The sequence below is a fragment of the Scyliorhinus torazame genome, chromosome 7 (genome assembly GCF_047496885.1).
Source record: "Scyliorhinus torazame isolate Kashiwa2021f chromosome 7, sScyTor2.1, whole genome shotgun sequence".
Classification (NCBI taxonomy): domain Eukaryota; kingdom Metazoa; phylum Chordata; class Chondrichthyes; order Carcharhiniformes; family Scyliorhinidae; genus Scyliorhinus; species Scyliorhinus torazame.
The window spans coordinates 281,958,028-281,979,716 of record NC_092713.1 but is presented as its reverse complement, the minus strand read 5'-3'; the positions used below and the strand labels follow the sequence as shown (position 1 = coordinate 281,979,716).

Genomic DNA, 21,689 nt, shown 5'->3' with positions numbered 1-21,689 from the left:
CAAAGACGTTACTTCAGTGTTAATAGGTCAGTCTGGAACCTGATCTCATATTTTTAAATTGAAAGGTTGCCTTTCTGACGCTACATTTTGAATAATTTACTAATTCTTAGAATCACTCCGGTTCGTCCAACCCAGTTGGCCCTGCAAAGTCCTCCTGATTAGCATTTGTACACTAGTGCCAAAATTAAGAACTCTCCCACAGATTAGTCATGATGTGGAGATGCCGGCGTTGGACTGAGGTGAGCACAGTACGAAGTCTTACAACACCAGGTTAAAGTCCAACAGGTTTGTTTCGATGTCACTAGCTTTCGGAGCGCTGCTCACCTGAGGAAGGAGCAGCGCTCCGAAAGCTAGTGACATCGAAACAAACCTGTTGGACTTTAACCTGGTGTTGTAAGACTTCGTACAGATTAGTCAAATGGCCATACTCACAGAATTATCTCAACACTCCAGACTCCTGCATCATCACCATTCGTGAGTATGCCCTGACCCACTGGCATGACAGACCCAATCAGAGATCAGAAACCTTCTATTCTGCCCCACCTCCCTCTCCAACTATATAATCTGTGTCAATGCTACTCTCTCAGCTCCGAAGAAGAATCACACAGACTCAAAAGGTTAACTCTGTTTCTCTCTCCACAGACCTGCTGAGTTTATCTAGCGTTTTCTGATTTTATTTTAGATTTCCAGCATCTACAATATTTTGCATTTGTTTTAGAAGATATAATGAACCTGAATCTGTATTTAAAAACCCTGGTTTGGCCTCAACTGGGGTACGTGTCCAATGCATGGCACCACATTTTAGAAAAGAGATGAAAGCAAGAGAGGGAGTGCAGAAGAATTCGCAAGTCCATCATCCCTGTAACCAATTGCATAGATAGATTGGAGAAGCTGGGGCTCTTCTCCTTGGAGAAGAGAATGTGGAGAGAAGATTTGATAGAGGTTCTCAAAATTGCGAGGGGCCTGAGCAGAGTACATGGGAGAAACTGTTCCTAGGGGCGGGACAGTTGAGAACCAGAGGGCACTGAATTAGGATGATTGGCATCGGAAACAATGGTGACATGAAAAACATTTTTATGCAGCATGTGGCTAGGAGCTGGAATGGTCTACCTGAGAGCATAGTGGAGGCAGATTCAATCAAGAGCTTGAAAAGAATTGGAAAATTCTGAAACAAACATCATTTTCTGGACTGTGGGGGAAATGGCAGGGGAATGGAACCAGATGAGTTGCTCTTCCAGAGTGCTGATGTCTGTACAGTATCAAAGTTATTGGAATTTGTTTTATTTGCAGATGATGCCAATATTTGTTCTGTGTGGGATGTTCAACAGCTTATTGCAATTGTTAGTGTTGAATTGGATACATCAAAGATATGATTTACCATAAATAGATTGTCATTGAATCGGAGCAAAACAAAGTTTGTTATTTTGTAATGGTAAAATAAATACCCAGGCTGACAAATAATGTCAACATTGAAAGAGTATATGTAAATTGTTTGGGTGTTTTAATAGACCATAAATTTTGTTGGAAACCTCATAATGCGTAAAACCAAATATATATTGGATCCACAGTCATTGTACATTTTGTATTGTTCACTTATTCTTCCATATTGAATTATTATTTGGAGGTTTGGGGAAAGAAACACTTATAAAATTAATAATTTATTAGCAGCGGATCTGATATTGCAACCATCTCTATACTGCATTGGAATGTGTACGGTTTTGAGCTGAAAGCACAAATATTCCACACATTGTGAGGAGTTAATTCTTGTATCTTCAGATTTCTGTCCCAGCCTCAACAATTGTCTATTCCCCATTTTTTTGCCCTGGGAATGTCCAACTCTTGGTTTCAGCTCCACTAATATTTCTGTCCTGAGCTTATCTATTAGAAACTATATTCAAGTGTCACAACAGCTGTAACCCTAATATCCAATCAGCAGCCGTTGATTTAAAAAAAGAAACGGGATTCAAGAAAAGAAACAGGATTCACGAATGAAATTCACCCTGTAGTTTAAATGAATTTCCTAAGAGCCTTTTACACTACTTATGATAGCGGGAAGGGTTTATGCATAGTACGACTACCTTGATAGAGAGGTGGTTGGGTACTATAAAAGAGCAGGAGTGAAAGGAAGTTACTTAGACTGGATAGATGTGATAGTGGTGTTTTGTAGAGGTCTGTATCGGTCTAAACTTGCTCCATATACAAATGAAGTGAACTTAGAAATTGAGAGAGGCAACAATGTTCAAACATTTTAATAGTACCAAGTTAGGGAGTATATGCAACAAAAATGGAAGTACAGTGGTACATTTGGTAAGGAAATACAGCTCAATTGGTAAGGTATTAAATAGAGATACAAGATGGCAAGCCAATAGATAAAGCATTAGATGACATTGTTTCTTTAGTTTTGTATCTGAATATTAAAAAATGGAGGTTTGTTGAACTTTTAAAACTTATTTTTCATCAGACCTGTAAAATTAATAGTGACTTTGTTTCCTTAAGACCTTAAAAGAGGTATTCAATTTGACGGGTTATGATGAGGTAAATTAGTGATGGATTGTTTCCACTGGTCATTGTAATGAGATAATCATAGCGCATTGAAGAAGATTTTCAAAACTGTTTCTTTGAATAAAAGATTGTTGGAGTATGTGCCACAAACTGTTCAAGAAGAGTTTATATTTTAAAATAGAATTGGATATTTGCTTGAAAATTTGCATTTAAAAGCAAAAGAGTTGTGGCTTGTGGAGAAAATTACCAGCACATGTTAATGGGGCAAATTTCCTGTTTCTGTGCTGTATCATTCTGATTTTATTTCAACCGTCTCCATTTGTGTAAATCTAATTTATAGAACATCCAATTCATCCTTTTCTAATTAAATTTTATGGGATGTAAATAAATGGATGTTGGAAAGGGAGTTTACAAGCTTTTGAGTGTTTGTTAAAGCTGCACTCATCCAGGCAAGTGAAGAGTATTCTGTTATTCCCTTGACTTTTACCAGTTGGTGGTGTGTATTTGAGGGTTCTGAGCAACATTCCCCAATTGTTTTTACTGGCCTATTCATTTAAGTGCACGGATCCTCTAAAATCATCTGTGCACCAATTTAAAGGGGCTGACGTGCTTGGCCTGTGTGAAAATGCATTGTTTCACTGCTGAGAAAAAACATTGATTAGACAGTACACCTCTCGCTCAGAATACTTGGTCTCTGACCTGCTCCAGGAGCACTGGCATTAATATGGCTGGTCCAGTTGAGTTTCTGGTCAGTAACTCCCAGGATGTTAAATGGGGAACTTCATGATTATGTCATCAAATGTCAAGGAAAATGGTCAGATTCTCTCCCCTTGGAATGTAGTCACTGCCTGGTGCCTGTGTAGTGTGATGTATAAATTTTTAAAATAAATAGGTTGGATAAAATCACACTTAAAGACTGACTTCCCCCAGTGCAATGCTGAGGAAGTGCTGTTGTCATAATTCTGATGAGACTGCAAAACAATTTATTTGTGTATGCAAATCTCTTGTCTCTCATCTTTAAAGTATACCAATTAGTTTATGTTGGCGCTCCTCATTCATACTTTTCGGTGTTAAATTGAATCAGCCATGTGTCCTCCCATTTCACCAGTCTGTCCTACTGAAGTCTATTACTATTCTCCTAACTGTTTGCCATATTTTTAAAAATAAATTTGAAGTGTCCAATTCATTTTTTTCCCCCAATTAAGGGGCAATTTAGCGTGGCCAATCCATCTACCCTGCACATCTTTGGGTTGTGGAGGTGAAACCCACGCAGGCACTGGGAGAATATGCAAACTCCACACGGACAGTGACCCGGGGCCAGGATCGACTCCGGGTCCTCAGCACCGTGAGGCAGCAGTGCTAACCACTGCACTACAGTGCCACCCCACGGTTTGCCATATTGGAGTTTTTTTAATCATCTGCCAAATGTAGAAATCTATATCAAAAAGAATAGTGGGGAACACCATTGTGCAGTCTAAATAAGTGTACATTGCTTCCTATCTTTTAGCCAATTTTATATCCGTGATGCCATTGTCTCTTTAATCTCCTAGTTTTGCTAACAAGTCTGTTACATGATTCTTAATCAAATGTGTTTTAAAAGACCATATACATCAATCGTGGCATCTTTATTAGCGTTTTACTTCATCAAAGAACAACACTTCAAAAGGTATTTAATTGGCTGTAAAGTACATTGGACATCTTGAGATTGTGCAAGATGCTATATAAATGCACGTCTTTTTTTTCTTTCTCTGTTCCCAGACTATTAGAATGTAGGAAACCACTGGGAAGTAAGCATCATAGAATAGGTTACGCAGCACAAAAGACCACGTGAGCTGATATCTCCCTGCCAGAGTTAAAGGAAGTTGTGACTGTTTTCTCTACTGTAGAGACTCATTTCCCCTTTAGGCTTCATTTTGCTAGATTGGGGGGGGGGGGGGGGGGGGGGGGGGGTGGAGACTGCCTTTGTGGAGTTTGCACTTTCTCCCTGTCTGCGTGGGTTGCAGGTTAGGTGAGGTTGTGCGGATTGGGCGGGGGAGTGGGGCTAGGTAGAGTACTCTTTCAGAGGGTCAGTGCAGTCTCAATGGGCCGGATGGCCTCCTTCTGCACTGGAGGGACTCCATAGTATTCTATGGTAAAGAGTGAATATTTCTTCTATTATGATCCCAGATCAGATCCCAACAGTGACTAGGATACTGGGCAGAAATCCCAATATTTTATTTAAATCTTGTAAAACTGTGAAGAAAGGATACCTCGCTCCAGGAGTGATTTCACGCAAAGTATGAATATGGTATATTAAAACAAACTTTATTACTGACACACTTTAACATCACACAAGAAAATAGCTCACAATTACCCCTTACACAATAACCCTGAACTGCTATCTTTGTCTCCACTCAAACAACAAAACCATCTCTGATCCCGATCCACTTTTAAATACAGTTAGCACTCAGGAATACTTGCTGTACAAAGATGTCTTGAATACTCCACTTTGAGAAAGAGAGATCTTTAGAGACTGCTTTAAAGAACAAGACCCGACCCCCCCCCCCGAATTAATGCAGAATCTCTGGCTGTATTTCTTCAGTAAACTTCAGCTTGCCTTCCAACTACAGACTAAAACTGAGCCTCAATACCTGACTGCTTCAACCCCTGGCTCCTCCCATTAATTACATCACCTTGCTAAGCTGAACACGATGCCTCTAATTAATTACTCCTCGGAGAACCCTCTTAATATAAACAAAAATCCATTCGGCCAAACTTTTCCTATGCTTTAATTACACCTCTGGTCCCAAAAGGACGAGCTGTCTTGCAAACAAACCTTGATTTTTAAAAACGCTACTGGAGCAGTGTTACATGACTCTTAATCAAATGAGCATACACTCACGAACCCAGACTTTTAACCCTTAACTGTGCCACATACATTCAATACAATCTATATCAAATTCCTACATTCTTCACACTTCCTAAACAGGTTAACATGATTGCTTAATGTGTATTAACAGCTTAAATGAAGATAAACTGGACCTCAATCAGAATATTGTCTTGGTCCATGAGGAACTAATCCAGATGAGAAGATTGCTGCAACTAATTATTTTTAAATTTTAAAAACTTGTTCAAAATGCAAATCATCTGATTAATTTTTGCAGTGCAAATTAATTTATAGTAATTTGCAACAGTATCTGATTGTTCTACACGATAGAAACATAATATCCAACAACTTGCATTATTATAACTTTCTTCACGGTGACAACTCAAAAGTGCATTACGCTCAGGCCAAAACAGACCTAAGAAAAGGATTGTTGGAAGGCTCATGGTGGTGAAGTAGAGTCTTCGAGTCATAGAATCACACCGCACAGAAAAGGCCCATTTTGTCTGTGCCGGACCAAAACAACCACCTAACCATTCTAATCCCGTTTTCCAGCACTTGACCCTGTATTCCCTTGACTTGTATTCCCTGAGATCGAAAGTGCACATAGGTCATAGAGGTTTACAGCATGAAAATGGGCCCTTTGTCCCAACCTGTCCATGCCACCCAGTTTTTAACCACTGAGCTAGCCCCAATTGCCCGCATTTGGCCCATATCCCTTTATACCCTGAAAATATATCTTAAATACTATGAGGGTCTCTGCCTCCACCATCCTTTCAGGCAGCAAATTCCAAACTGCCACCATCCTCGGGGGGTGGGGGGGGGAGGATATCCTCACATCCCCTCTAAACCCTTACCTTAAACTTATGTCCCATGGTCATTGACTCCCTCCACCAAGGGGAAAAGTTTGTCCCTGTCTACTCTATCAATGCGCCTCATAGTTTTATACATCTCAATCATGTCTCCCCTCAGTCTCCTCTGCTCCAAGGAAAACAATCCAAGTCTATCCAATCTCTCTTCATAATTAACATTCTCCTGCCCAGGCAACATTGTGGTAAATCTCCTCTGCACCCTTTCCAGTGCTATAACATCCCTTCTATAATGTGGATTCCAGAACTGCACACAATACTCTAGCTGTGGCCTAACTAACGTTTTATACAGGCATGTATAAAGCATGAACAAAATAGCATTGAGAAGGCTTTTGAAAGCAGAAGGGGTAATATGACGGGGGGTAAATATGTGAAGTGTTTCATGTGACACCTGTAAAATGGGTGTTTCTCTTGGTGCAAAAGCAAAATACTGCAGATGTTGGAAATGTAAAGTAAAAATATGGAATGCTGAGATCAGATCTGGCAACATCTGGGAGAGAGAAAAACCTATTGTCACCTGAAATGTTCATTGCTTGTCTCTATAAATGCAGCCGGACCTGCTGAGTATTTCCAGTATTTTATGTCTCTGATTGGAGAGAGCAAGGGAACAAGGAAATGTCCCAGTGATGTAGAAGTGAAAAATGACAATGCGTTAAAAATGCTGAAGATGAAGGATTTTAAAGTGGGGAGACAAATTTTGAAGTAAACTCAGTGGGGCATGGGTAGCCACTGAATTTGAAAAAGGCGAAAGTGATAGGAATACCATATGTTGTGCAAATCGGGTTGCTTACTGTGGCTATTTAAATGGGTAATAGGTGAATCAAGCCCAGAAGTTAACTGTGGTGGTGAGCTAGCCGAGAACATAGAGAATAATTCAGAAATAGATAAAGCAATCTTGGTAGTAATGATTCTTGGTAGAACTTGGAGCAGTCCTGTCTGTCCTGGATGGCATTCAAGGCTATTGTTGCTGTTCGGTCACTGACAAAGCAGATGAAGATTTTAAGTTATTCAGGTTTTCATGTCAGGCAGGCAATTGGAGTGTAGTAACAGCATTTGGATCAATGGGGAAGGCAGGGCATTAATATATACTTGAAACTGATCACTTCTGGGTAATATCACCAACATAGTAAATGTTGTGGGGATGTGGCTGTGAGGGTGGACGTTAACTTATTTGAGGTGATATCGTGCCTGTATTCTGAAAGATGCGAGTAAAACTAGATAAAGGAGTGGTTAATGTTGTGGAAGGTGGTGAAGAAGTCAAGTGACAATATGGCAGGGGATTTCATGTGGCACCTCGGTGCAAAAGCAAAATGCTGCAGACCTCTATACCCAGCTTTCCCATATAACTGTCTTAATGCTTTTTAATAGACAAAATTGTACTCCCCTCGACTACTGCCTGTGGCAGCTCGTTCCAGACACTCACTACCCTGTGTGTGAAACAATTGCCCTTCTGCACCCTTTTGTATCTCTTACCGTAAACCTAGGCCCTCTAGTTATAGACTCCCCTACCTTTGGGGAAAGATGTTGACTATCTACCTTATCAATGCCCCTCATTATTTTATAGACCTCTATAAGAACCTCTAAGCCTCCTACGCTCTAGGGGAAAAAAATTCCCAGTCTGTCCAGCCTCCCTTATAACTCAAACCATCAAGGCCCGGTAAAATCCTCGTAAATCTTTTCTGCACTCTTTCTAGTTTAATAATCCCCTTTCTATAATAGGGTGACCAGAACTGTACACAGTATTCCAAGTGTGGCCATACTAATGTCTTGTCCCAACCCCTGTATTCAATGTTCTGATCAATTAAACCAAGCATGCCAAATGCCGCCTTCACCACCCTTTCATAGAACATAGAATTTACAGTGCAGAAGGAGGCCATTCGGCCCATCGAGTCTGCACCGGCTCTTGGAAAGAGCACCCTACCCAAGGTCAACACTGCCACCCTATCCCCATAACCCAGTAACCCCACCCACCACTAAGGGCAATTTTGGACACTAAGGGCAATTTATCATGGCCAATCCACCTAACCTGCACATCTTTGGACTGTGGGAGGAAACCCACGCACACACTGGGAGGATGTGCAGACTCCGCACAGACAGTGACCCAAGCCAGAATCGAACCTGGGACCCTGGCGCTGTGAAGCAATTGTGCTATCCACAAGGCTACCGTGCTGCCCCTCTGTGACTCCACTTTAGAGGAGCTAATAACCTGTACTCCTTGATTTCTTCCATATCTTCCATATTTCTATAACTCCCCAACTCCCTACCATTAACTGAGTCGGTCCTGCCCCGATTCGATCTACCAAAATGCATCTCCTCACATTTATCTAAATTAAAGTCCATCTGCATTCATCGACCCACTGGCCTAATTGATCAGATCCCGTTGCAATCCTAGATAACCTTCTTCCCTGTCCACTATGCCACCAATCTTGGTGTCATCTGCAAACGTACTAACCATGCCTCCTAGATTCTCATCCAAATCATTAATATAAATAACAAATACAGTGGACCCAGCACTGATCCCTGAGGCACACTGCTGATTACAGGCCTCCAGTTTGGAAAAACTACCCTCTACAACCATCCTTTGTCTTCTGTCGTCAAACCAATTTTGTATCCAATTGGCTATCTCACCCTAGATCCTGTGAGATTTAACCTTATTCAACAACCTACCATGTGGTACCTTGTCAAAGGCCTTGCTAAAGTCCAAATAGACAACGTCGACTGCACTGCCGTCATCTACCTTCTTGGTTACCCCTTCAAAAAACAATCAATCAAATTCGTGAGACATGATTTTCTACTCAAAACCATGCTGACTGTCCCTAATCAGTCCTTGCCTCTCTAAATGCCTGTAGATCCTGTCTCTCTGAATACCTTCCAACAACTTACCCACCACAGATGTTAGGCTCACCGGTCTGTAGTTCCTAGGCTTTTCCCTGTGGCCCTTCTTAAACAAAGGCACAGCATTTGCTACCCTTCAATCTTCAGGCACCTCACTTGTGGCTGTTGACAATTCAAATATCTCTGCTAGGGGACCCACAATTTCCTCCCTAGCCTCCTACAACATCCTGGGATACATTTCATCAGGTCACGGGGATTTACCTACCTTGATGCACTTTAAGACTTCCAGCACCATCTCCTCTGTAATATGTACACGCCTAAAAACATCACTATTTATTTCCCAAGTTCCCTAACATCCATGCCTTTCTCAACAGTAAATACCGATGAGAAATATTCATTTAGGATCTCACCAATCTCTGATGGCTAGTCGGTGGTGCCCCCCCCCCCCCCCCCCCCCCCCCCCCCCCCCCGGGTCCAGGCTGATCACATGGAACATGAGAGGACTGAATGGGCCGGTCAAGAGGGCTTGCGTGTTCGCGCATTTGAGGGAACTGAAGGCGGACATGGCAATGCTACAAGAGACACACCTAAAGGTTACAGACCAAACGAGATTGAGGAAGGGGTGGGTTAGCCAAGTGTTCCACTCAGGACTGGACTGGACCAGGGGGGTAGCGATCATGATCAGCAAACGAGTGGCATTTGAGGCAGGGATAATCATGTCAGACAAGGAAGGGGTAGGTACATTATGGTGAGTGGGAAGCTGGAGGGGGTGCGAGTGGTACTTGTGAACATACACATGCTCCGAATTGGGACGACGTAGAATTTATGAGGCGGGTGCTCGGTAAGATCCCAGACTTGGAGTCACATAACCTGATCATGGGAGAGGACTTCAACACCGTCATTGATCTGGAATTGGACCCGTCAAAATCCAGGACAGGGAGGAGGCCGGCTGTGGCAAAGGAATTTAAGGGTTTTATAGAACAGATGGGGGGAGTAGACCCATGGAGTTTTGCACGGCCGAGGACAAAGGAGTTTTCCTTTTTTTTCACATGTCCACAAGGTATACTCTCACATCAACTTTTTTGTGTCTGAGCAGGGCGCTAATACCGAAGGTGGTGGAGACTGAGTATTCGGCAATTGCAGTGTCGGATCATGCCCCGCACTGGGTGGATCTATGGGTTAGCGTGGAGAGAGGGCAACGTCCGCTGTGGAGACTGGATGTGGGGTTGCTAGCGGACGAGGCGGTCTGTGGGCGGGTTAACAAGTCCATCCCGAACTACCTGGAAACAAATGATACGGGGGAGGTCTCTGCAGCGACGGTCTGGGAAGCTTTGAAAGCAGTAGTCAGAGGGGAATTAATCTCGATACGGGCCCACAGAGAAAAAGTGGAACGGGCTGAGCGGGATAGATTAGTGGAGGAGATACTCCAGGTGGTCAGGAGATACTCGGAGGCCCCGGACGCGCGGCTACTGAGGGAGCGGCGGAGGTTACAGGTGGAGCTTGGGCTGTTGACCACAGGGAAAGCAGTGGAACAGTTGAGGAAGGCAAGGGGGGGGCGATCTATGAGTACGTGGAAAAGGCAAGCAGAATGTTGGCCCACCAGCTCAGAAAAAGAGAGGCTGCCAGTGAGATAGGTAAAGTAAAGAGTAGAGACGGTAATACTGTCCTGGACCCAGCGGGGTGAACGAGGTGTTTAAGTCGGAACCCCCAGCTGTGGTGGAGGGGATGAGGCAGTTTCTGGGTCAATTGAGGTTCCCGAGGGTGGGTGGAGGAGGACCTGGTGGAGTGGCTGGGAGCCCCGATTGAGGAAATAATCAAGGGGCTGGAGGGCATGCAGTCGGGCAAGGCCCCGGGGCCTGACAGCTACCCGGTGGAATTCTATAAGAAGTTTTCAGAGATATTGAGCCCACTGCTGGTGAGGACATTTAACGAAGCAAGAGATAAGGGAGTCCTCCCCCCAACAATGTTGTAGGCCTCGATTTCATTGATCATGAAACGGGAGAAGGATCCGGAGCAATGCGGGTCATACAGGCCAATTTCTCTACTGAATGTGGATGCCAAACTGCTGGCTAAGATACTGGCCACAAGGATAGAGGACTGTGTCCCGGGGGTGATAGGGGAAGACCAGGCGGGATTTGTTAAGGGCAGGCAACTCGAGGCCAATGTTTGAAGGCTTTTAAATGTTATTATGATGCCCTCCGAAGGAGTGGAGGCGGAGGTGATGGTAGCGATGGATGCGGAGAAGGCTTTTGATTGGGTGGAGTGGAATTACCTGTGGGAGGCGCTGGGAAGGTTTGGCTTTGGTGAGGGCTTTATTGACTGGATGTGGTTGCTCTCCAGTCTATCAGGCACCAGTAGCGAGTGTGGTAACGAACCGGCTGTGGTCGGGGTATTTTGAACTACACCGAGGGACGAGGCAAGGGTGCCCCCTCTCCCCGTTACTGTTTGCTCTGGCCATAGAGTCTTTGGCCATGGCGTTAAGAGCCTCTAGGAACTGGCAAGGGCTGGTTCGGGGGGTGGGGGGGTGGAGCACCGGGTCTCGCTCTACGCAGATGACCTCTTTTTGGACCCGTTGGAGGGGATAGGGGAAGTAATGCGAATCTTGGGGGAATTTGGCAATTTTTGGCAAGAGACTGGGAGAGCTGCCGCTTAGAATGGTAGGGAAGAGCTCTCGATATCTGGAAATCCAGGTGGCCCGGAAATGGTAGGTACTACACAAGTTAAACCGATCCCGGTTGGTAGAACAAATGGGAGGGGACTTTAAGAGATGGGACATAGATCATAGAATTTACAGTGCGTGGGTTTCCTCCAGAATTTAGAGTGCAGAAGGAGGCCATTCAGCCCATCGAGTCTGCACCGGCTCTTGGAAAGAGCATCCTAACAGGCCAACACCACCCTATCCCCAGTAATACCACTCAACCAACCCTAAGAGCAATTTTGGACACTTAAGGGCAATTTAGCATTGCCAATCCACCTAACCTGCACATCTTTGGACTGTGGGAGGAAACCGGAGCACCCGGAGGAAACCCACGCACACACTGTGAGAACGTGCAGACTCCACACACAGTGACCCAGCCGGGAATCGAACCTGGGACCCTGGAGCTGTGGAGCAGTTGTGCTAACCACTATGCTACCGTGACATGCTCCCGCTATCACTGGCGGGGAGGGTACAGCCTGTGAAAATGAAGGTCCTCTCCAGATTTCTGTTTGTCTTTCAGTGCCTCCCCATCTTCATCCCTAAGGCCTTTTTCAAGCGGGTGAATAAGATTATTTTGGGCTTTGTGTGGGCAAATAAAACCCCGCGAGTGAAGAAAGTGTTGCTGGAGCGCAGTCGGGGGGAGGGTGGATTGGCGCTGCCGAACTTCTGCAATTACTATTGGTTAATATAGCATGGCTAATATAGCCATGATCAGGAAGTGGGTACTGGGGGAGGGGTCGGCATGGGAGCAGATGGAGGCGGCGTCATGTAAAGATAGCATTCTGAGAGCATTGGTAATGGCACCATTGGTAATGACACCTATGCCGTTCTCGCCAGCCCGATACTCCACAGGTCCGGTGGTAGTGACAGCTCTGAGGATCTGGGGGGCAGTGGAGGAGATATAAGAGAGTGGAGGGAGCATCGATTTGGACCCCGATTTATAACAACCACAGGTTTGTACCGGGTAGGTTAGATGGCGGGTTCCGGAGTTGGCAGAGGGCAGGAATTAGAAGGATTGGGGATCTATTTATAGATGGGAGTTTTTCCAGCTTGAAAGCTTTGGAGGATAAATTTAAATTGCCAGCAGGGAATGGTTTTAGGCATTTGCAGGTGCGCGACTTCCTGAGAAAACGGGTGCCGGCCTTTCCGCTGCTGCCGCCACGGGTGATACAGGATAGAGTAGTTTCCAGTATCTGGGTGGGAGAGGGGAAAGTATCGGATATTTACCAGGAGCTTTCGGAGGCGGAGGAAACTCCGGTGGAGGAGCTTAAGAGCAAGTGGGAGGACGAGCTAGGATGAGAGATAGGGGCGGGAATATGGGCAAATGTCCTAAGCAGGGTTAATACTTCCTCACCGTGCGCCAGGCTTAGCCTGATACAACTTCAGGTAGTCCATCGGGCACACATGACAGTGGCTAGGATGAGCACGTTTTTCGGGGTAGAGGATAGGTGTGCCAGGTTTGCGGGAAGCCCAGCAAATCATGTCCACATGTTTTGGGCATGCCTGAAGCTTAGAGGGTTTTGGCAGGGTTTTGCTAAGGCAATGTCCACGGTGCCAGAAACACGGGTGGTGCCGAGTCTGGAGTTAGTGATCTTTGGAGTGTCAGAAGATCCGGGAGTTCAGAGGGCGAAAGAGGCCGGCATCTTAGCCTTTGCCTTCCTGATAGCCCGGAGATGGATCTTATTAATGTGGAGGGACTCGAAGCCCCTGAGTGTAGAGATCTGGGTTAGTGACATGGCTGGGTTTCTCAGTCTTGAGAAAATAAAGTTTGCCTTAAGAGAGTCAATGTTAGGATTCTCCCGGAGGTGGCAGCCGTTCGTCGACTTTCTCGGGGAAAATTAAAAATTTCAGCAGATGCAGTATTCCTGGGGTGGGGGGTGGGGGCTGATTGTTGTTGTGTGGTTGAGGTGTGTGAAGATTGGGCTGGGAGGAAATGTTTATTTTACCATAATGATGGCATTGTTTTTGTTACTGTTATAAAATTTTTCAAATATCTTAATAAAATATTATTTTAAAAGAAGGATCTCTCCAATCTCTTGTGCATCCACACATATATGATCGTGTAGATTCTTAGACTCTCCCTCTTTTGCCCTTTATATATTTGTAGAAGCTGTTTACATTCTCCTTTGCCTTATCTGCCAAAGCAATCTCATGTCCCCTTTTTGCTCTCCTGATTTCTCTCTTAACTCTACTCCGACAATCTCTATACTCTTCAAGGGATCCAGTTGATCCCAGCTGCCGATGCATGACATATGCCTCCTTCATCTTTTTAGGCAAGGCCTCAATATCCCGAGTCATCCAGGGTTCCCTACTTTTACCAGCCTTGCCCTTCACTCTAAAAGGAATGTGCTTACCCTGAACCCCGGTTAACCCAGTTTTGAAAGTCTCCCACTTACCTGCTGTCCCTTTGCCTCCCAGCAGACTCCCCAATCAATTTTTGAAAGTTCCTGTCTAATACCATCAAAATTGGCCTTGCCCCAATTTAGAATTTTAACTTTTGGGCCAGACCTATCATTCTCCATAGCTATCCTAAAACTAATGGAGTTATGGTCACTGGTCCCAAAGTGATCCCTCACTAACACTTCTGTTACCTGCCCTTCCTTTCCAAGAGGAGGTCAAGTTTTGCCCCCTTTCTCGTCGGGCCATCCACATACTGAATGAGAAATTCCTCCTGAATACACTCAACAAATTTCTCTTCATCCAAGCCCCTAATGCTATGGCTATCCCAGTCAATGTTGGGAAAATTGAAGTCCCCAACTATTACCACCCTATTTTTCTTGCAGCCATCAGTAATCTCATTACATATTTGCTCCTCCATTTCCTGTTGACTGGGGGCCTGTAGTATAATCCTATCAAAATGATCTCTCCCTTGTTATTTTTCAGTTCCAGCCATATAGACTCAGTGGGTGAACCCTCGGACATATCCCCTCTCAGTAATGCTGTGACATTCTCCCTGATCAAAAATGCAACTCCTCCTCTCTTACCTCCTGTTCTATCTATCCTACAGCATCTGTACCCTGGAACATTAAGCTGCCAGTCCTGCCTCTCCCCTAGCCATGTTTCAGTAATAGCTATAATATCCCAGTACCATGTGCCCATCCATGCCCTGAGTTCATCTGCCTTGCCCATCAGGCCAGTACCATGTGCCCATCCATGCCCTGAGTTCATCTGCCTTGCCCATCAGGCCTCTTGCATTGATCTAGACTTCCCTTGCTCTCTGCCCTGCCTTCTCAGACCATCTGTCCAGTCATGTTTTGTACACTCTCCCTGAAAGTCTGGTAGGCTTGGAAGATGACCCTAAATTTGAGGGTGGCAACGATGCTATAAGCAGCATAACAATTGTAGAGGAGGAGGGTGGACATTTTAGGTATTCAACATGGAACTTTGATTGCTTTAAATGTGTATTATTACTCGCCCCACTGTTGTTATCTGCATGTCCAGAAATAGTACTCAGCTCAGTTATAACCTTTTCTTCATGTAACCTGGTTTCTTATCTCTCTCAAAACTGCAGAAGATAAATTTATTTCCTGATTTGTGAGAAGAGATGGAAGAAGAGATGTGAGCTGAGTGTCTTTCAGATCAGTGAAGCCTTTTTCGTTGCTTCACACATTTCTCCATGGCTTCTCAGACTGGGTAAGTATCTAAAACTTTGGCTATTGTATGTTTCAATACATTTGAGTGACTTTAATGTTACATGTCTGAATGCAAATCATTTTGGAATTGAATTCCTTTGATTTTATAGTCTCATTTTTCCCAAAGCTTGATAATTAGAGATATTGAAAAATAATTTTTGTTGCTGTTTATTTTTACCAAGACAAGTTTCTGTGTGTTTCTACCGCAGCAGCTGGCCTGATACAGTTAGACAGTGTTGTTTCTAGCCATGCAGCAGAACCCAGTTTTTATTGCTTGGCCCCCTCCCTGATTGAAACTTTTAACTTTTTACATGCCTAAATATGTGCATGGACAGGGCTGTCACCCTAATAGTTACAAATTTAACTGCCCAGAGATAAGTGAGAGAAGGATCTCCGATCTTCTAATAATTTGTTTACTGGATCGATTAGAGTTTCTTGGGGTCTGATTTGGCAAATCCGATTTGGCACCATACTAGATCTGCACCTCATGTGGTGTCAGACCAAAGCATTGTGAAAATTGCCTCTCCAGGAAGATTTGCACCAATTTAGCACAAGTACAAAGAAGTAATATCAGCTTCCCACTGCTAAACTAGAGTGTAAGCACACCCATAGAAATATCTGAAGTTGCATTGCTTATTTGATTTTTGCCTTTAGTTATTAAGCAAGTGAAAAAGTTTAATTGTCACGTCCACCTCTTGTGGTTAGGATAAAGTAGGTCATAACATTGAAGGCAATGACGGAGTCAAACAGAATGTAGAGACACAATCATAAGGAATCCTGTGGTCTCCAGAGTTTGGGTGCAACACAGACCGTATGACCTTTTTGAATCACTATATAATTGGTTTTAAGTTTTTAACTATTTTGATGCAAATATCTATTCAAAATGCAGCAGCATTATTTTTAGAAGGTTTGCAATATCTCATGTGCAATGATTATAAACCTTGTTGAATGCCTTGCATAATGTGTCTGAATTTAAAACATGTAAATTAGGAACTATGCTGGAATATGAACTGGACCCACAGCTACCACTTGGATGGAATTTTTACACTGGTACTCATGAACCCAACAAGTATAGCCAACTTATATTTATAGTATGAATAAAATGCATCAGTCTTTGCATCCTGTTATATTACATGTATAGCAGGCACTCAATTCAATCTAAAGGAAATCCTTTCATTTTATTCTAAACTCTGGATCTGTTTATATTTGATCCTAAAGACTAATTAGAAAGTTTTAAATAATTTTCAATGACAAACTTTTTCCAAATGGCAAAGAGCCAGGCAAATTTTTCAACTAGTCTAAATATGGCATTTGAAAAGAATTTGTATGTTGTAATTCTTGATAGACTCTCTTATATCGAGTAGTTCTTCTGCCGTTGGATCTGGATGGAGTTTGCCACATCTCATCATTTAATTGACACTACTTCCAGATGTGTTTCGGTACTTTTGCTCAATAGCATAAGCAGTCTCCTCAATTGTTTTTAAAAGTTGAAATGCTTTTGAATTTAGACTACAGTATTTTGATTCAATGCTATGTTTTTTAAAAAACGTTTTTGTGTTGTCGACAAAGATCCTCAAATTCAACAATGGATGTGATGCAGGTGATCTGAAATTGAATTCTTTAAATTTCAATTTTTTTCAATTGCTTTTGGTCTCCATATTATTAAAAAAAGAATACAAAGTCACTGGAGAACGTACAAAAAAAGCTGTTATCACCCTGTTCAAACAGCCCAAGGCTTCTCCATCCTTGCCAATTACTGCCCCATCTCCAGCCTTCCTTCCCTAAAATCATTGAACGTTTTGTCACAACTCAAATTAGTGCCCATCTTTTTCAGGAACTCCATATTTTGAAAGCCCTCCAATCAGGTTTCCACCACTGTACCAAAATGGCTCTTAGCAAAGTCTTAAATAATGCATGTGACTGTGACAGAGGTAAACTATCCATCTTTGCCCTTCTGAACTTGTCTGCAGCCCTTGACATAGTTGACTGCACCATCCTTCTCCAAAGCCCATCTTGCTCCAAAACCTGCTTTCCGACTGGACTGGACAGCGCTCGCCATGTTCCATTCTTTTATCCATCTAATTGCCTTCAGCGTATTACTTGTATTAGCATCTCTTTCAGTTTCTGCATGGTTACCTCTGGTGTCCCCCAAGGATCAATCCTTGGCATCCTCCTATTTCCCATGAACATAACACCCCTAGGTGACATCATCCCAAAATAATGGCAGTTTCCCAATGTACAACAATGACACCTTGCTCTACCTCACCATCTGCGCAGCCACCCCCCTCCCCCAGCACCCCACCTCAAACAGCCCTTTTACTGTCTCTAAGATGCCAGGCTGTTTGTCTGACATTGAGCATTGGATAAAAAGAATGTTCCTCTGTCTAAATATTTGAAAGAGCAAAGCCATTGATTTGGCGCACCGTGGCACAGTGATTAACACTACTGCTTCACAGCACCAGGGACCTGGGTTCAATTCCGGCCTTTGGTGACTGTTTGGAGTTTGCATATTCTCCCCATGTCGGCATGGATTTACTCTGGGTGTTCCGGTTTCCTCCCACAGTCCAAAGACGTGCAGGTTAGGTGGATTGGCTATGATCAATGTACAGGGTTACGGGGATAGCATAGGGGGCCTAGAGAGAGTGCTCTTTAGGGGAATCGGTGCCGATGTGATGGGCTGAATGGCCTCCTGCACTGTAGGGTTTCTATGGATTATCTTTGATGTCCACCATAGGCTCATATTACTAGTCCCCAACTCTATCAACTCATCTGCTGAAACCCTCATCTAAATCTTTAGAGTACCCAATTCATTTTTTCCAATTATGGGGCAATTTAGCATGGCCAATCCACCTACCCTGAACATCTTTGGGGTCTGGGGGTGAAACCCACGCAAACGCAGGGAGAATGTGCAAACTCCACATGGACAGTGACCCAGAGCCGGGATCGAACCTGGGACCTCCGTGCCGTGAGGCAACAGGGCTAACCCACTGCGCCACCGTGCTGCCCTGGGCTTGGCCATTTCAACTTTATACCAGCATCTCATGTAATACCTTCTGGAAACTTGAGGTCATCTAAAATTCTCCCCATGTCATAACTCAGACAAGTCCAAGGACGACACCACCTGTGCTCGCTGACTTAGATTAGCTTTGGGTGAAGCAAAGCTTTTATTTTAAAAGTCTCATCCTGGTTCTCAAAACGCCCCAAAGCCTCGAACCCTAACCCATCCCAATCTCTGTTATCTCCTCCATCCCTAGAACCCTCCTCTAATTCTAGTCTCTTGAACATTTCCAATTTTTATTGCTCCAACACGGGCAACAGTGCCTTCAGCTGGAAAGTCGGAAGCTCTGTAAACCCCTCTTCCTATTCCTCTTTTAAGATATTTTTTAAAATGCCACTTCCACCAAACATTTGGTTGCCTGGCCTAATATATCTTGTAGTTTGGTAACAAATTATTTGTTTGCTTGCAAAGTTTGTTGGAATGTTTTATGTGCTTTATAAATGCAAGTTGTTGTAATACTTTGTAAATAGTGTAGCTTTCTTCCATTCAGACACTCCGAAGCCTAAAAATTAATATTGAATGAAGCTTGTAAATTCCAATGACATCCTGGTAAATTTTTCATGATTAAATTGAGGTGCTAGAAATGAAATGAAAATTGCTTTATTATCACAAGTAGGCTTCAAATGAAGTTACTGTGAAAAGCCCCTAGTCGTCACATTCTGGCGCCTGTTCGGGAAGGCTGGTACGGGAATTGAACCGTGCTGCTGGCCTGCCTTGGTCTGCTTTAAGCGCCAGCTATTTAGCCCTGTGCTAAACCAGCCCTGATTGGCCCAGTACTTAAAAACAAATTGCTGATGCTTCTTTGTATACAAGGTGTTTGGCTGTATTACAAAGCAATTCAGTTGAATGATACATTCAACAGTAGCACAATGAAGTACTTAATTGTTTATGAAGCTCCAACTTGAAGACTGTAATCTAAATTGTTAGAAATTGTGAAAGCTGTGTAAAGTTTAAAACTGCTAGTTTCTGATGCAGTGGGTGTTTAGAAAATGAACAGGATAGATTGATTAATAAAAGAAGTCTGACAAATTAAGAATTAGTGAGAGCTTCATGAGAAGACAAACTAGTAATGTATCTAACACAAACAAAAATATGAGATGGGCGTGGGTGGGTAGTGGCTGAGAGCAGCAAGGTTCCCAAAAGATTAAACCACTACTTTGCAGTAAGTAAATGCTGAAAATGAAGATGTGGCGAAATGCCGATCATGGACTAGAAACTTTCAAAATTATGAAGCAAGTTTCAGAGTTAAATTAGGCTCTGGGCTTTTGTGCTATGGATATATTGTCACGCCTTAACTTAATTGTAAGGAAATTGTTTGAAACTATAATTAGGAATCCTCTTGAGTGATGGATTAATTAGAGATAGCTAGCTTGGTTTCAGCAATTGCAGATCATGTTTAAGCAAGGTAAGAAGTCTTACAACACCAGGTTAAAGTCCAACAGGTTTGTTTCAAACACTAGCTTTCGGAGCACTGCTCCTTCCTCAGGTGAGGAAGACCTGGATAACATTGAAGCCTGGGTGTCTTAAGTGGCAATTAACATTCAGGCCATTACCAGTGCCGGCTCCTCCATACTGAACACCATTTGGAAGAAGCACTGAGTGTAGCAAGGGCCCAGAATATACTCTGTTTGGGGCTTCAGTGCCCATCACCAAGAGTGGCTCAGTAGCACTGACCGAGGTGACCATGTCCTGAAAGTTTTATGCCAGACTGGTCCTGGATGCTCAGCGATCATTGCCCAGTGCTCAGTGTCATTGCAGGACCTGCACAAAATTCAGGTCTGGGCTGATAAGTGGGAGTAACATGTGCGTTTCAAGTACCAGGCAATGGCCATCTTCAGCAAGAGAAATATAACCGTCTCCCCTGACATTGAATGGCAGAATTCCATCCCATTGAAATCCTCGGTGTTGCGATTGATCAGAAACATTACTGGATCAGCCATATAAATACTCTGGCCACAGGTCAGAAGCTGGGAATTTTGTGGTGTGTACCTTCCCTAATTTCCTCAAGACTGTCCACCGCTTTCCTAGATCGAGTGCAGCTTCAACAACACTTTAAACTTTACACCACCCATGACAAAGCAGCCCACTTGATTGGCACCCCATCCAGAAACTTAAAAATTCAGTTGCTCCTCCATCAGTACGCTAGTGTGTACCATCTATCAGATGCACTGCAGCAACTCACCCGAGGCTCCTTTAATAGCACCTTCCAAACTTGTGACCCCTACACCTGAGAATGATGAGGGCAATAGACACATGGGAGCAGTATTACTTTGGAAGAAACATTCAGAATCAGAACTGCATGTGCTGTTGAAACATGGATTTCTTTATTCACCTTTTAAACTCTTTCTGGTAGTATATGTGTATGGTAACCTAAAGTGCACAATGCATTTTCCGTACACTATAACACCACCTGAAAGTTCTCCTTCAAGTCACATACCATTCTGACTTGAATTTGTAGTCCCTGTTCTTTCACTGTTGCTGGGTCAAAACCCTGGAACTCCTTTCCTAACAGCACTCTGGGTGTACCTACACCGTATGGGCTGAAGATGGCTAATTTTGAGAGTATTTGCTTGTATCATAAGCATGTAGCAATTGTTTGGCTGGTGTCTGCAGAGACAGCAACTACAGGCATGGTGATGGAAAATTAAAGCTTAACCATGCGTAAAGTTGAAGATTGTTATCATAGAACTGGCTGCTATAATCTCAAATCTGCATCAGATGATGGTGCAAGTGACATTTCTCTATGTCTTGATGCAGGTTTTGATATATACCAATGTGCTTACATTTCTAAAGGTTTGTTCAAATCCATATATGGCCAGTATTTACCGTAGCAGAAAGTTTTTTTAAATGTTGTTTATCGCACCGTGTTTATTTCATACTTTACACTTTGTATCGCACTTTGCCATAAAATCTCCCAGGTCCAATCCTCTAGATGGTAATGTTAGGAAAATAAAGGTAGTTTTGCAGGATTTATGTTTGTAATGGTGCATTATATGATCATCTAATTTTTTCATGTTTCAATGGTTTTTCTGGTTATTAAAACTAATTAGTGGTCTTGTGACTTTATTTTTTTTAAAATACTGGAGAAACAATGAAAGTTGTGCTCTTTTAAGCCAGGGTTCCATTCTGGTATCTTCCCATCCAGTTATTACATCAACTGGGATTTTCAAAATTTGGAGCACGGGTTACTGAATAGTAAAACTTGGTCTGGGATTTATTCGAGGCATTGAGG

General features: G+C 43.3%; 1 protein-coding gene across 5 annotated transcripts in view; it reads left to right on the top strand.

Annotated features, from left to right (window-relative positions):
• The window catches only part of aff4 (AF4/FMR2 family, member 4), a 149,686-nt gene that overhangs the window by 25,795 nt on the left and 102,202 nt on the right, over positions 1-21,689 (top strand). For all 5 annotated transcript variants that reach the window (XM_072512561.1, XM_072512556.1, XM_072512557.1 and 2 more), the window contains one exon: positions 15,279-15,400. In XM_072512561.1, coding sequence (XP_072368662.1) covers positions 15,384-15,400 — 17 coding nt within the window. In that variant the 5' untranslated portion in view covers positions 15,279-15,383. Of the gene's footprint in view, positions 1-15,278; positions 15,401-21,689 lie in introns of those variants that run through there.